Source organism: Lethenteron reissneri, chromosome 12, assembly GCF_015708825.2.
Source record: "Lethenteron reissneri isolate LAM-NWPU_2019-01 chromosome 12, ASM1570882v1, whole genome shotgun sequence".
Classification (NCBI taxonomy): Eukaryota; Metazoa; Chordata; class Hyperoartia; order Petromyzontiformes; family Petromyzontidae; genus Lethenteron; species Lethenteron reissneri.
The window spans coordinates 12,804,157-12,820,837 of NC_083790.1; the positions used below are offsets into that span (position 1 = coordinate 12,804,157).

Here is a 16,681-nt window from a genome sequence, read left to right on the forward strand (position 1 = left end):
CATGTCTGAGAATTATTGTTGCAAATGTTAAACATTAACTTTTCTCAGAAATCACTTGAAAACCCAGCATTCTGTAGATCCCTTGGCATCTAATGTTCCTTGTGCAGAATTGCAGCATTTAAGCCACACAAGTTCCCCACAAGATAGTCACGTGATGCAGAGCACCAACAAGCATGTCAGACCACTGAGCCAGAACCACTGAGACCATGGGTTTGAGTCCGGGCAGCAACCAATTAATTATTAAACTGGGTTATCAAGCGCATTGTGTTTATGGTCTCAACCTGGTCACCAATCACTCGGGGAATAAAGTAATTGTAATTTGTTTCTCATTTAAAGTAGACTTTCCATTGACGATTTTCACAATTTCAGTTATGATGTGTGCCCATAGTGATTATAAGAGGCATATTGAAGGCACTACGAGCTGTAACAGCTGCAAATATAAATGTCTTCACGTCAGGACCAGCTACCCAAAACACAACTGGAATATAGAGTAAAAGCCCAAAATAACGCGAGCATTGGGGGACATGAATAAGACTCACGTTATAGGCTATCCACATCATAATGGAACAATCATGCATGTGCTTGCATGTCTCTGTTCTGTCTGTGTCTCTCCTTATTACTGTGTGTGTCATGATGGCGAGATTTTAACTACCTCGCCTGGTATGCAGGAGGTCGTGGGTTTGATCCCGACCCTGACGTCTGTATATTTGGAATTTGCATATTCTCTCGGTAATCACGTGGATTTCTCTCTGGGTCCTCCGGTTTTGCCCTCCACATTTAGAAACATTGGTTTTGAGTATTTGGGGTAGAAATTTCCACGTGATAAACCACTTCGCTGAGCTACATTTGTGGCCTGGTCACTTCTAAAAAAAGAGCTACATAGCTCAGTGGGCCTTACCTGGTAAAATGAAAATAGTTTAGTTCTTGTCAGTCTCAGCGTCTGTTTGCCCAACTGTGCATGCACGACCGAGGAAGTTAAAAGTGGGCCGGTGGGTGGGGGCTGACGGCTGCCAGACTTTTCCACCGTGCCACAACCACCCGTTGCGAAGCACTGATCCCCACCATCAACAAATCATATTCATTTCTATTTTTTCGTTTCATCTATCCTCGTACCTTGTTATTTTTGGTGGGGGGAACATGACGCAATCCACAGCATATCCAAATCCGCGGCGTAATGAGCAGCGCAATATATTGGGCAATTACTGAAAATGCGAGAAGAAAAAGCCAACGACAAACCCAGATACGCCGCCACTATTATCGGCACAGCAGAAGCAAGAGTCGGGTATATTCATTACAGCATCTGTGTATTGCAGGCATCGCTCACTTATCCACTCTGTGCAATTAATTGTGACTTGACAATATTTCCCGGTAATTTGATTTGCGACTTCCTCGCTTGCCGATTTCCATCAGTCAAGGCAGCAGCAGCAGCTGCTCGTTAGCCCACCGTGTGAAGCGAGGTCTACTGAGCTCTTTGGCAAACTCTCTGCATTTCACGACGCTCGCACAAGGACTGTGCATGCGGGGTATCGGAACCGCATCCACAACTATCTCAACTAATAATGCATATCTGCACGTCACTAAACATCGCCCATCTCAGCAAAAAAATAACAAAAGTTGGGGTGGGGAGCTGCGCTTTCGTGCAGCCATCGGAGGGGTCGAGTGGGGAGGGGGCTGGAGAGGGGGCTAAGCCCCCCCCCCCCACCACGCCCCCCCCCCCGAATGAAGGCTCAGTCGGTTGTGATCATTTATTATCGTCAAACCAAAAAAACGTTGGTATAAAAATGAGTAGGGTGAAGCGATGGGCGTCGCGGTCTTTCCTCGCGTACCCAGCAAGTGAGAGTCAGCGCAGATGGCACGATGGATGAAAGTGGAACATCTTGTTACGTCGTTTTGTTCCGCATTTTTTAACATTTGTTCAAAGCTCGTTTGACGTTTGTTTCACATCGGTCTGTGTCACGTGGCTCCCACCTTCCTCGGCTTTCTGTATGTTCCCCCCTCTGAATAAGGGCCACGTTACAGGGATGCTCCATTGTGCAGCTGTTTTCGTCTTAATAGGTGTTTGCGAACACAGCCTGCCCTTACGGTCTGCACGGTTACAGGCGAAGCCTTAGTGCATTGCACCCGCCTGTCTAGGAAACTGCCAACACCGTCTTCCACAGAAGATTATATAGAGGAGCCTTGTCCTTGTCTGCGTACGCCTGGCCAGGACCGCCACTAAGTCCGTACACCCCAAATACCCAGTGTGGTGGCGGGGTCACCATGGGCTGGCCATGATGCTGGGCCATACAGCTGCTTCAGGCTGAATTTACACCACGAGCTCAGGGTGGAAACGGAGCGCCACCTCAACGCTCGTTTACACAGGGAAGCACTTTGTCAATCGCAATGGTCCAGGTTTGTTTCCTGGCCCTGCACACTCGAAGCAGCGTCCATCTAAGCTTTGCGTGGGCCTCCCATAGGTCAACTGGTGTGGTGTCGTCAACGTCGCACAAGTCCAGCAAGGCAGGCTGTTCGCCCAACTGGTCCTCTATCAGGCCATGCGAATGTTAATCGGTGCTCACTCAGATATTTTGCCACAACCAGTTAATGGCCAAGCAGGAAAATCTGTCTTTTTTGTCATTAGTTGCAAGGAAGTAAAGTAATAAATAATGTAAAAATTTCAATTCACCATATTTACCATTGCAAAATGTCATTGGTGATATTCAGATACATTTAACAATTGACATTAGCACAGCATTTTATTGTTTTAATGCTGAACTGCAAAAAACTATTAAAAATATTCTTGAAATAAACAATGCTCATGGTACTGCCTGATGTGATATCAGTTTATGCTGGAGAATGACACGTTTGTAATTTTCAGAAAATTTTAAATTATAGTTACACGAAATGCATGCTTAAAGAGGTCTGAATTTTTAATAAATTACCAGAAAGGATAGAGGTAGTATTTGAGTTAAAAGGGTACGGCATTTGTATTGCACAGCGCGTTCCCATAATTCATCAGGGGAAGTGTGTGTTATACATAGCGGGAAAGCAAAGCTCGCATAAGAATAACGTCCACGGGTGTTTGCCTCTGCCCAAGCCCTATGGAATGTTTCATTAGCATTGCGGGGTGAAACATCTCACCACTCAATCAAACGGACATCAGTAAATCAAGAGGTGGTGTGGCCAATCACTCGGCTATACGTCTACTGGTGCGAATAGAAGGCTGTCATCACACTTGACAATGGCTATATGGCGATCAATACCAAGGCGAAAACACGCGCAGAATTTTCAAAGACGTAAAAGCACTATTTTAAGTGGGCATAGCGAGAAAAATGTTTATGTTTTTACTCTATCTAGCCAGTTGACGCTGTGATCACAGCACTATAGACACAATAAATATGTTGTGAGTTCAACTGACTCGGCCCATTATCCTTATAGGGTCAACAGAGCAGGTGCTACTCTGTGAGAAGTCACAGTGGTCATTATAATTGACGTAATGGTTCCCGCAATGAGAATGTGGAATTTTCATCACTAGAAGAAATATTAGCACTAACGCTTAGCTCAGTTGGGCATGAAGACACTTTGATTTCATGATTTCTACTCATACGCACCAGCAACAATTCACCGTGTCTTACAAGACCAGTGGAGTTAAACACAGCAGATGACCTCCATGGGTCAAATCAAAGTCGTCTTCGTCATGACTTTGCTTGTAATGACAATCTTGACTCGGGGTCAAAACTATGGCAATGAAATCAGGGCCGTAGAGTACAGTGAGCAGCGAGAGGACAGCGAGCGGAAAGCCAGTGGACAGCCAGGGGACAGCCAGGGGACAGCCAGGGGACAGCCAGCATCGTGCACCTCCAAGGCCTCCACGCCGTTCCTGGCGCCACGGGCTCTGTAGCACACGCTGGAGGCACTCTCGACAGAGCGTGACCCTGGATTGTGGAAATTCACTGAGATGCCGAGGTGAGGAGCTAAACCTGTGCCTTTCCACTGTCTACCTGCCGAGCATTTACTCCATCCACCTGAAAACGTATCAGAAATGTTAACTAAATTAGTTAATTTCTTTAACAGTGTACGCTTTAAAAGAGAGCTCTATTTAAAAAATTAGAATAGCACATACACTGCCGGACTACTATGTGAATTTCCTCTTAAGTGAACAGAATAATTCAACTGGAGTTCAATAAATATACAACTTAAGCATTATTTGAGTAGTCAGCCAAAAATCATGACTGCCCTGTATATTTATTTATTACCGGGAATGCCTAATGCACCTAAGAATGTATCAAACTCGAGTAAAAATGTCAGCAACTCACAACTCTTCTCTTGCGAACATAATTTTGGAAATTATCTGGCAACATAAATTTTATCACTGGAACTGTTTAAAATAATATTTCGATGACACTACCAGCTGAGCGTGTAAATAAAATGCACAAATACCAAAAACAGTAACTACATTGACCATAAGCTCATGAAATGGTTACAAACAAGCACCATTTACTATTGTTATCTTGCCAGGTAAAGCCCAGCGAGCTACATAGCTCTGTTTTCAGAGACGACTTGGCCACAAATGATAACTCAACGAAGCGGCTGATCACGGGGAAATGTTTCGCAGCCAAACACTCGAAATGCGTGATGTTTATTCTAGATGTGAAGGGAAAAACCGGAAGACCCGGAGAAAAATCCACACGACCACAGGGAGAGAGACACGCAAACTCAATATATACAGGCGTCAGGGTCAGGTTAGAACCCCTGATCTCCTGTATACCTCGCGAGGTAGTTAACATCTTGCCACTGTGAGCTTCTGTAGAGGGTATTTGGCCTCCTCTTCCACGCTGGGCAAACAACCCTGAAGATGTGGGATTACCACATTCAACTCCACCACACACGACTTACCCATCGACAGACTGACGATCACCCATTTCTGGGTGGACAGAGGCGGGGGGGGTCAGATAAAACCAGCGACCTTTGGATTTCAAGTCCAGTGTGCTTAACATTACACCACGGCAGGGAAATCCGTGAGAAATACAGGGACTCCTCAACTTACGAATGAGTTAGGCTCCAGGTCTGTTTGTAAGTTGATTTGTTCGTAAATCCCAACTTTACTCCTGTCGATTCAAAATATGTACACTAAACACGGGGAATGGCTTTTAAAGTTGTATAATCTCCTGTAGATGCCACCGGTTCTTCACGTTCTGCAGAAGCAGATGCCACCACCACCATCTATTACGCCGCGGTTGAACTTACTGTAGGACTCTCGGTCCGAACAGGCAAATGCACATACGAAGAGGTTTGTTCGTATCTTTGAAAGTTCGTAAGTCGACTGATTGTAAGTAGAGGAGTCCTTGTACAGTAAAACGCGTAATTTTACATAGGTCACTTGCAACGCACTGTGCAGTTCTCTGCAGAAATTGCTTGATGGCTGCAGGAAGTCAAAGGGGTTGAGGGCTGATTTTGTGGTGGTGGTGGTGGTGGCAAGTGAGCAAAGCGCGAGACTTCACTGGCATTGCCAGCTGGACAGCCGTCCCAAACACATCTCAACGCAGAGCCCTGCAGGCAAACCCTGACAAATCTCCCCTCCCACACCAGTGACTGGGGAGGCACTGGCTCGTGTCAGAGCCAGATTCATATACTAAGGGGGGTGTGTCCTCACTTTAGGGGGGTGTGGCCTCACTGAGGGAGACGTGTTAAACACGTCCCCCTCAGTGAGGCAGATGTGATAGCTGCCTCCCCAGTTTCATGACGAGACCAGCGAGCCTAAATACCTTTATACACATATGTAAAATAAGTTACCTGGAGTATGGAAGGCGAGGACATGAAATGAAGGGGTCGACAAACATTACATTGGTGACACACTGAGATAGTAACAGGCACGCGCTTATTCCCGCACTCCATCCTGTTACTGAGGGGTTGCGCAATCAGAGGGGAGGCTGAGCTCGTCGCTGCCTCACCTCTCGTCTCTTCCTGTATTTGCAGCGGAGCTCCGCAAATTTGGCGATGTTGACTATAAAAATGATTGAAATCGTACAGAAATTACATTTATAACACAGATCAGTGGAAAAATCTTAATATTTATTTTATTTGATTATTATATTTTTTTACTTTTCGTAACAGCTATTTTCATTGGAGTAGTGCAGGTGAGGCGCGCCTCCCCTGACCGCATGTCCCTGTTCCACACACGTGTCCTAACGACACCATTAAAACAAGCCAACTCAAATCGCCTATAAACGGGCTCCATTGATATCATAAATGACCACAATATTGACCAAAGTCATAAATCGCCTGGAAAATTAACAAAGCACTCAATTGCTCGCTGTGATGACTCACAAATGCTTTAGTTCTAGATTATTATCAGGCAAAACACAAAGAAGTTCAAATACAAGCTGCATCGTTTTCTAAAAAGAATAACACGTGATCATGCCTCAGGTGCCAAGGTGAACAATTCAGAAGTTCAACTGCCTTCAGCAACATCTGCAGACACAGGTCAGGATGTACACAACTAAACAGCAAGGCATTTGGTGAGAGAGCAAAGCAATCCACCCAGAATGCATAGGATAGTGACAACACCTACCTCTTCATGGGGCATTGAATTACCAAAATGTAGTCACTCAACCTTCCCTGCACACTTGTGCATTCAGGAAGAGCACATACATGCATGCATCCATGTATTATTATTATGATACAACACTTCTTGCTATCTTTCATCCATTTTCCTTTTGGATTTTCACCAATCACATGCCAACTGGGCTATAGGCTTGCACTTTCCTTCCGAAGCTTCCGAAGCAGTCATGTCAAACAAATGCCACGATGAGAAAGGACTTGGAAATGATCTAATAACCCTGAGTTCATAGAAGTGCCTTACTGACCAAATGTTACCACAATATCGGGCTGCACTGGACAGCAGTACAGAAGAGTAACCTTTTCTTCCTGTGATTCGCTGCCAAAAAGCCAAACGGATAAATTAGTCACCGGCGACTAGGCTGTGACTATTAAATGTCTAAGTTTAGACATGTTTAATCTTGGGTGGCTGCATGGGTCGAAAGCCAGGAACACAACAGCACAAGCTTAGCACGAACATCCTAATCCACTTAGCCACCTAATCGAGTTCATTTCCAGAGTGAACACTGCGAGATGGAAACAGCAGCAATTGTTTGAAGTAGTGTAAATTACAGAACTTTGTTGCTTTGCTGTGAAATGAATCCATGAAGATTGGTATCTATAGTAACAGGGCCTATGGAAGCATATATTCGTTGCAAAACATACACGTAAACAAAGCATCGTCACAATCAAAGCCCCATGCCAAACAAACTGCAATCACAGAATACTGAAAAAACTTTTGCAATGTCGCTTCTGCGACATATTCACTCTGGAAATGAACTCGATTAGGTAATGTTGCTTCTGCGACATTACCCTCCTCTTTCAGGCCGAGTGAATTCCACACCCTACGCGCTGGTTAATTAGGCCATGGACAAGGAAACAATGCCACTGTTTATAAGGAAAGGCCAACGACCTAACAGCCCCAACCAGGTAGAAGCAGTTGCTGCATCTCCGCGACGCTTTGTGGCTTTGTGGGCGGTTTGTCCGCTGTCCAAAACTCCCTCGCTCAGCCTGCCTCTGCGTGTTGAGAGTAAGATGAGAGACTTTCCTCGTACGCTTTTGCTTACGATCAACGCAACCTCAGCTCGTGTGCAATAATCCTCCTACTGCTTGCACAGCTGTTCACCGTCTCCCCGCACCTCCGATCAGCACGGTTGGCTACGTACGGTGTGAAAGAAGTTCAACATACATACGTCTCCTGTGCCCATAAATTCTGAAGATAATACCATCACGCCTCAGCTGTTTATAATTCCCCCATACCTCCTTCAACTGGACTGTCCCTCTTCACGACCCTGCGGCACAGCGTGCAGCGATACGACCGCAAGAAGACACTTTGTCGTCAAAACAGACACGATCGATGTCCTGCTGCTGGGGTAAGGCCTCTCCATCTCATTGCCATCCCTCGTCGTCTCACGAGTGATGCAAAACATTCAATGCATCTCATTCCGGCCATTTCCATCACCAGTCTCGTCCATCAGCCCTCATCCATTGTAAGCGACATGTCCCCGCCCAACGCCATTTTTACTTTCTTCAGTCAACAAGAAGACTGTGACTTGCATCTTATTTCTCAAATCCTCTTTCTGTTTCTCAGAGAAATTCCCAGAAAGCATTTCCCCACGCTACTCTGTGCACTGCTCAGGGTTTTTTCCCCCATTTTCTTTGTCAATGTCCGTATTATGGCAGAAAATATTTGATCATGAAAAAGAAAAGTGGTGTCAATATCACAGTATCTTTGCGTTTGAGGAAACAAATGGGTAATTAGTCTTCCATGTGGTATACAATTCAAGCTCACAGTGTGAAGCCAACTTCTGTTTTCCAGACACAGCTTCAACATCTTACCTGTCACACCAGCTGTTTGGCGATCACACAATTGACTGAACTCAGTGTGCACCAAATCATTGTGATCGCTGGACTTGATGGGTGCAAAAAATGCAATTGAGATTTTTTGTTTGCGAACGGAACGTTGCTACTGCACGTCACCGTGGCTGCACTGGGAAAGCGAACGCGGTGCACCTAACGAGCACAGCAGCAGCGGGCAGGTCGAGCTGCGGGCAAAACAGCAACTGCAAGTGCTGCACGTTTGAAATGAGACGGGAAGAAGGGGGGGGGGGGGCTCCAGATCGATGGAAACCCACATTCGCTTTGAACATCCTGTGGAAACGCAACAATGGCGCGCGGTATTACACCGCGCAGGTCTGCAACAGGCATCCTTCATGCACGGTGGCTGACGCGGATGGCAAGGTTACTACTCAAGAGCCCCGACAGCCACCTCCTGGCCAAAATATCAACACTGGCCGCCCGTGTATCTACACGTATTGTTGAAACCTAGAGCAAATATGGACCTTATGAACAAAACCAACTTGCAGACTGTGGCGAATGAAAACTAATTGGGGTGGGGCGGGGGGGAAGGTGCCCGTTTCTCCAGTGCCACACGTGGGTGCAGCATCACTGGGGACGGGAGTTTTCTGTACGAATGAACCCTTTCCCGTTCTGAGCACGTGAGAGAGGCAAAGCACCGTTGTTTTTGAAAGACAATGTGCTCACTGCAGAGAACCGTCGGGACACGAATGCACTCTATGATAGCTGGCGCCAAACTGTGCCACACACGCCATGCCGCATTGCCTTGTGGGAGCCTCGGTACCAATAAAGTTAGTTTATTCTAGTTTTTCTTCCGGTTTCGTTTTCATGACATGCACGTACATCATCGAAAGCGGGTTAAAAGGGCCGGCTACTCGGCAACAAGAGGGTGGGTGCCGTCAGCAGGCCGGCTTGACGGCCCTCGGCCGCGTGAAGCGGCCGCCGCCGTGGCGGGCGCGTGCGTTACGACGCGTGGGCGTACCTTTCGCCGTCCGTCGTGCGCAGCATGGGCAGCCGGAAGCTCGCGTTACGCTCCAGCTTGCTTTTCCTGCGCTTCAGCGACGTCCTCAGACGCAGCAGCCCCTGTCGAGAAAAGCGGGAGGGGGGAAGCGACAGGGGTTTGTGGGAGTGGGAAATGAGAGGAGACGGAGAGAGGAGTGGCGGCAGTGCGGGAGAATGGGGGCGAGAGAGGGAGGTAGGGGAAGTGAGGGAAGGCAAAGCAATCTGACGTGAAGAGGACAGAAGATGATTTGCCTGCAGGGATAACCCAGGGCCGGTGAACTAATTACGACCAGCCTAGCATGCCCTCATGCGAACTGTTTCTTTAATATGACACTTCATGACAGATGACCTGCAACATAAGTCCTTTCCAAAATCAGGTGCACGGCTATGTATCACTTAAAGCGGAAAAACAATACGGGCAGCATGTGATTATACGCCAATGTAATTACTGTAGGCATTACTTGACGAGTGTTTATAATTGTGATTAAATGTTACATCCCTATACGAGCAAAGCTCGAGGTGTGTCTTAAGAGTGTACGATTACAAATACCCACAATACCATTTGCATCTCACTACAGAACAACATACGCAGAAGGCTAACGTCGCCACTAGATGTTTAGCTGCCTTATAAAATGTACCGAGTATTTAAGTAACATCGCATATCTAAAACATTTATTTTTTATCTATAATTGTTTAATTGTATTACTGTGTGAGGCTAAACACATCTCGGTGGAGCTCTGATAATTGACAGAACATCACAAAGCATCAGGGAGCAGCCTTGACAAATGACAGGTCAGAAACAGCGGAAATAGCGATGCTCTATCCTACCATTACACAGGGCTCAGCTATGCCATGAAATCATAGCTCAGCACATGTTCATCAAGTGATATACAGCACAGAAATTTTAAGTTCTTTGGTAATCCACTGCTGGATGAAGTCCTCTCCAAGCTGTGTTGCTCATGGGGGTTGTTTGACCATACTTCACCATGCTGGTCAGTGCAGTTTGGTGAAGGGGGGGGTGGTGCCCAAGACTCTTTCAGGTATCACTCGCCACTGATGTTAGCCGATGCCGGGAATTCATCTTGGGTCATGGGGTTCAGAGAGCGGTGCACTAACCACTGCCCCAATGCTCCACCGCATGGAGTCGATTGAAATTAAATTACATGAAAAGCATAATGCACACGATGTCTTTGCGTGCCATTATTGGAGATCTGCCCGAGACCATCAATGTGCTCCATTTGAGAGCCTCGTTTAACCTTAGCGGAAACGCAGGCTCAAATCCAGCAGGGGGGGGGGGGGCCCAGTGGTCTCGGCCCAGATCTCTGGCACAAACATTAACCCAGAAGCCACCCATCTAAGCCTCCCCCCCATCTTACCCTTCAGAGATGTCCTGTGGCATCACAGAATCTGGAGCAGTGGCTCCTGTGAAGCCAATATATTGTACCACATCTCTCGTAATTGCGTTCATTTTACCTATTCGTGTAACAGCTGAGAAGCACGCACCACTCTTAAAAAGGAAAAGATTAATTGACGAACGTAGCTCGGTAAATTAAATGAATGCATAACAAAGGTGAATCTGTGGGTTTCAAAATGTATGTATGTCCGTCTCTCATGATCGCCATCCAATGTCAACCGTCTACCAAGGCCTGTTGCCATAATCATTGTTATCCAATGCATATGTAAGCATGTTGGACTTCTTTCGCACCATACATAGCCAACCGTGAGACTCGGAGGTGCGGGAGGACACCACACAAAACACAAAAAGCTGTTGCAAAGAAATGAGTTTCCAATCTAAAATTAAAAGTGCGTAACTTCCAGTGGCTTCCTAATATCGGCAGAGTGTTCCAGATGGCCGCAGAAGCACATCTGAAAGGGCCACTCGATGCAGTGGCCGTCTTTGTTCAATGTCCAGACAAAAGACCGGAAAATTACAAACCGTCAGGTAAGGCTCACCGAGCTATATATATATATATATCTTTTTCAGAAGTGACCTGGCCACAAATGGTAGCTCGACAGTGGCTTATCCCGTGGAAATTTATAACAGCCAAATACTCTAAATTCGTGTTTCTCAATGTGGAGGGAAAAACCGGAGGACCTGGAGAAAAATCCACGTGAACATGGGGGGAGAGGGACATGCAGACTCCAAATAAACAGCAGGCATCAGGGTCGAGATCAAACCCACGCCGCCCTCCTGTATACCAGGTGAGGTAGTTAACATTTCACCACTGCGGCACAAAACGAGAAGCACCTCTGCCGTATGCTCCATGGCTGTGAGTCGCCACATGGCTATATTATATAACAGCCATGCCGCCAAAACTTCAGCGCACATGCCACTAAAGTGGCAGATTTCAACGGCTAAAGTGCTTTGAATTCCCCTTCTATGCGAGTATTCTGCGAGGCTGCATCTAACCACGGTTCCATTTACACTGAAGTACGGTCGTGTATAAATATCCCATGTTTGGATGCCACATTTGCTAAGATATTTAAATATACATATATATTGCCCAGGCATCGCTTTGACGAAAGAGCTTTAACCTTCATGAAAACATATCCAAGATGACGGAAGATCTCACGTTTTTCTAATTAAATACACAGAACGCTAAATATTTCTTGCCAAACAGCTTGCAGCATTAATTGTCCAATAATGATACCAAATTGAAAATTAATCAGACACGCTGCAATAACTACAGAATCATGAGCGGGGAGTAAACATTTCACACGGAAACCTCGCGTAAAATGTTGTGGTATATAAACATGTACGAATGTATCCAATGTTAATTCGCCAGCCGGTGAGCTGAATTAACGAAACCTGCGTGGTGCCATTTGCTTGCCGCATAAACAACCTTGAAAAACACAAAATTAATAACAATTATTTAAAATGGAACGATAATAAAGTGAGCAAAAGAGCAGTTTTTCACGTGCGATAGGAAGTCTGATTTTCATTCAATCGTAACTTTACTTTGACATACTGATCAGCATTTGGCAATGCTGCACAGGCAGTCCTCGACTTACAAACGGGTTACGTTCCTGAGACGCGTTCGTAAGCCGATTTGTTCGTATCTTGGACCTTAAAATTTCATTGTACACACGGTCAGTGTTATAAAATGTTATTATGGTTCAACAAACAAAGGAAGCATTGTTAAATGTATAAATAATAATAAATGTTGCATGTAATACTGTACGGATAGTAAATAAAACAAAAAATAAAGTAACATGAAAAGAAAAAAATCTATTTTATTTTCACTTACTTTGAATCCTGATGCTGCCTTGCGTTGTGCATCATGCGGGATGCTGGCACTCATTTACATCTCACGGAGGATCGCTCCACCGAACAAAATAGTTCTGCGGTTCGGTTCATAAGTACGACCAAACGTACCCAGGTCAGATGGTTAAAATTAATAACGTCTCATTGCGGTTCGTTCGTGAGTGCAGATGTTGGTAAGTGCGGACGTTCATATCTCGGGGACTGCCTGTATTGGTTAATTAAAAAAATATTGTGTATTGAAACTGCTCTTCATCTAACCCAGGTCGCCCTTGCAAGGAAAGGCAATGCTGCTTCACGTCTCGATGGGTTTACAATCCCCTTTCTTACAGCAATAGAACATGCGTGTAAACACCAAAGCAGAGACACAGGAGCTCGCTCAGTGTGCAAAAGTGCTTTGCGCAAATACTCGACCAGCAGCTATTCTGTTAAAACCCTTTGAAATAACTTAACAAATGTTAAATTGAATTTCAGTAATTTACAATTTAGGTGAAATTAAACCAATTACAAATATTTATGCAATTTCGACAAATGTGATGGCGTTGCATTTTAAACGGGAGTTTAAATGAGTTTTTGGCTCCAAGGAAACGCTTGTTTTCTACGTGACTGCTTGCGTGGGTGCGATGCTACGTGTCACAGTGCACAGATGTCAGTGTGCTAGTCCGTGTTTCTTTGTCTTTTGGAGTGGTGGCGCAGTGGTTAGCGCACTGCGCTACAAAACCTGGCCACCCGAGTTCGATTCCTGCTCACGACCGATAACAGTGATGAATATTTGAACCGGTCCTGAGCCTCCCCTAGGTCGACTCAGTCTAAAATTATTACCTTGTGCGGTGCGTAAATATCGCCACTCGGGAAACAAAGGGGGACGGGCACAGTGTTGGCCATCCACTCCATGTGGCGTGCTAGCTTTCATCGGTGATACTCGCTAACAGCACTTACCCCAAAAATCTGTTCAGGCTATATGGGGGATCTTTGTCTTGTGTGTGTACATGCGTGACGGTGGCGTCCGACATGTATGACATCTTGCGGGCCCCAATCACGTGAGCAGCCACCGTGTATATCCCATCGTCGTTGTTGTTAAGAGCCAATAACTTGCCACGACTGGATACATGACTCACCCATACTCTTCCATCCCTTCCTTCCCTGAGTTGTTATTTTCCAGTCGTGGCCTACAAACGAATTCATTATTGATTTTTGGCTCAGACCGTGTCAGTAAATTGTGTGTCATAGGTGAATGAGGGTGGTGTGTTTATACAATCAGCTGAATCACAGTCGTGTTGCTCATAAGAATGAGCTGTATTTGAAGGTGTTTCTACGTTCATGGCACAACAATTATAAATTATACACGCGCCAAACTGGAAGCAGTCACAAGGCAAGCAAGTGTGATGACAATAGAGCGTGCATGCAGTGTGAGTGGACTAGTGGCCACGGGAGGTAATGACAGGGGTATCAGTTGTAAGTGCGAAGAGACTGGTGGCTACGGGAATGATCGAGAAGGGAGCGTGGTCAGGCGACAGAAGAGGACGGTGGAGTCTGCCGGTGGAGCGAGCGTCCAGTGTCAGCGAGAATGATCGATAAGGGGGGTGTGGCCTCGGTTGGTATATAAGGTGGAGATGCGCAGGAGACTCAGGGCTGTTACAGTGGGGTCTCCGCCTGATGTCAAGTGAACGTGTCTTCAATGAAGTGTCATCTCAAGAGAAATGTGTCAAGTCGTCATTACACAAGCATAGATATCAAACCAGCGTTCCAGACGGCAGCAGAAGAGCACCTGAAAGTGCCGCGCAATGCGGGGACCGTCTCTTTGTTCGATGGTCAGCCACAAAAGCCGCTGCTACTGCGAGGATGATCGGAAAAATCACAAAACGAGGAGCACCTCTGCTGCATGCTCCACTGCAGTGAGCGGCCACATGGCTACATCATTTGAGCCATGACGCCACGTCTTGTGTGTTTACCTTTAAATATTATATCCTCACCAATATCCTGCATAGTCTGCAATCTCCCCCCCCCTCCACCGTGTTTCTTGACAAAGAGAGACGCCGTCTCATTGGGCTCTCACAATTTGAAGAGACGTTGACTGACAGACGGACTGATTACATCCCTGTCTGGTGGAGCTGTCACATGAGAAACCTTGGATTATGACACGTCACCAAGCCACGGCGCTCCTCCGCTCTAATCACATTACACCGAGAAAAGGACAGATCCGAGTGGAAACAAGGACAGTCGGTTTTAAGAACATTGAAAACCGAGTCACGAGGCTGAGTAGTCCTCTTTCAGTGCTCATCTCACAATCAGAAGTTTGTGGTTTCAAATCACAAGCAGCAATTAACTCATCCCTGCATCCCTAAATAAAATGTATACCACCTTATAGGGAGTCCACTGTGGTTGTCTATGGGAAGACTGGTCTTGCCATGGGAATGTGGAATTTTACTACTACACCCCCCTACCCCCAAATATCCACTTGAGCAAAGAGACGCTTTGACTTACAATCTACGTCGCAGCACAGCAAAAGGTTAACATTTGCTTATCAGTTGAAATATGATTGATGCAGTGCATTTTTCGGAGCGCTTCCACACGGTGACAAATGTTTTCATAAACATGCAACTACTAAATTAATGACCATTCAAAATTCATTAATTAAAAGGTGGTTAGGAACAGTAATAATGGAATGGAATCTATTCAATATACAGTGAGTGTAACGAATAATTAATTTCACACATGGGATGATGATGACGATGATCAAGGGCAGCGATACACGGGGAAGGGGTTGGCGCCACAGCTGTGAGCGAGCGTGGGGGTGCCCCGGTCGGTGCGACCGCGACCCCGGCCAGGGGCTCGCCGGACGGTGGCGGCTCCGTTGAGCCGGCTGAGCGAGGCCGAGCGAGTTTGCACGCAGCCCTCGCCGGCTCTCCGGTGTTATGACGCACGCACGCGCACACGCTGATGTGCACTAACAGGCAGAGCCAGCGGTCGCCCGCTCGATCGACCGCCAGCCCCCCCCAGCAACGAGGGACACGACGGCGATGCCACCCCCCCCCCCCAATCTTCACAACTCCACGACCGCCGCATCAGCGCTCACGATAACGGGTGGGTGCACGTGGACTCGCGCGGGGGACACAAACCCAGGGAGACAGACAAACCCAGGGAGACAGACAAACGTGCGCACAAGAAAATCTCAACTGACGAGCGAGAGCCTTCACACTGCAGTCGTGCTGCCAATTAATCGCTCTGCTGTTCATTTGCCTGTGTTCATGTTTCCTTTACGAAATCATTTCAAGAGCATGCAGCAGCAACAACAAGAACAACAAAAAACACCTGTCTTGTTTTTCTTCAACAGTTTCTCCTGCAGGGTAATGGTGACTCCCTTTTGGCATGGGACACGATCGGTCTCTATCTCCCTCTCGCTCTGTAGCTGCTACGTAGCCACAAGGATCGCCGCCAGCAGCCTCCCCCAAGAGGTGTGTGGGCGTGAGGTGCTCGCCCCAGGGGATGATGCAGGAGGTCGCCCGTGACATTCACGTGCGCGATGCTGGGGCCTGGCGGGCTGCGAGCCGCTCTCACCGTTGCCACTGTTGGTTGGGGTTCAGTGGAAACGCACAAGCTCTTAACGACCCAAATTAAGATGTACTTAGGAATCATAGGTTTTGGTGCAAATATCCAAGACTATCAGACAAAACAAGATAACCTTTTGGGAACTCTGCCAAAATTATGTGTTGGACATCCCTGTCCGACTTCCCCGCCTAACTCACCAACAAAATAAACCGGAGTTGTGCTTTTAGCATTGACATGATGTTATAAAAACGGAAAGAAATAGTGAAAAGGGGGTGATTCTGCTGATAATGTCAAAACGTGTCCAGAGTTTTCCCTGAATGCTTGCTTCGTAACTGAACAACAGACCAATGCCATCCAATGTGTACACATACAAACCCAGTTTCATCTCATAAGCTGCCTGGATTTAAACCTAGAATGTTCATCTCCGCAATTTGT

General features: G+C 46.5%; 1 protein-coding gene across 8 annotated transcripts in view; it reads right to left on the reverse strand.

Moving 5' to 3' along the window:
* LOC133341919 (ras GTPase-activating protein nGAP-like) overlaps positions 1–16,681 on the reverse strand; it is a 625,061-nt gene that overhangs the window by 192,559 nt on the left and 415,821 nt on the right. For all 8 annotated transcript variants that reach the window (XM_061550751.1, XM_061550750.1, XM_061550752.1 and 5 more), the window contains one exon: positions 9,416–9,516. In XM_061550751.1, coding sequence (XP_061406735.1) covers positions 9,416–9,516 — 101 coding nt within the window. The remainder of the gene's footprint in view (positions 1–9,415; positions 9,517–16,681) is intronic.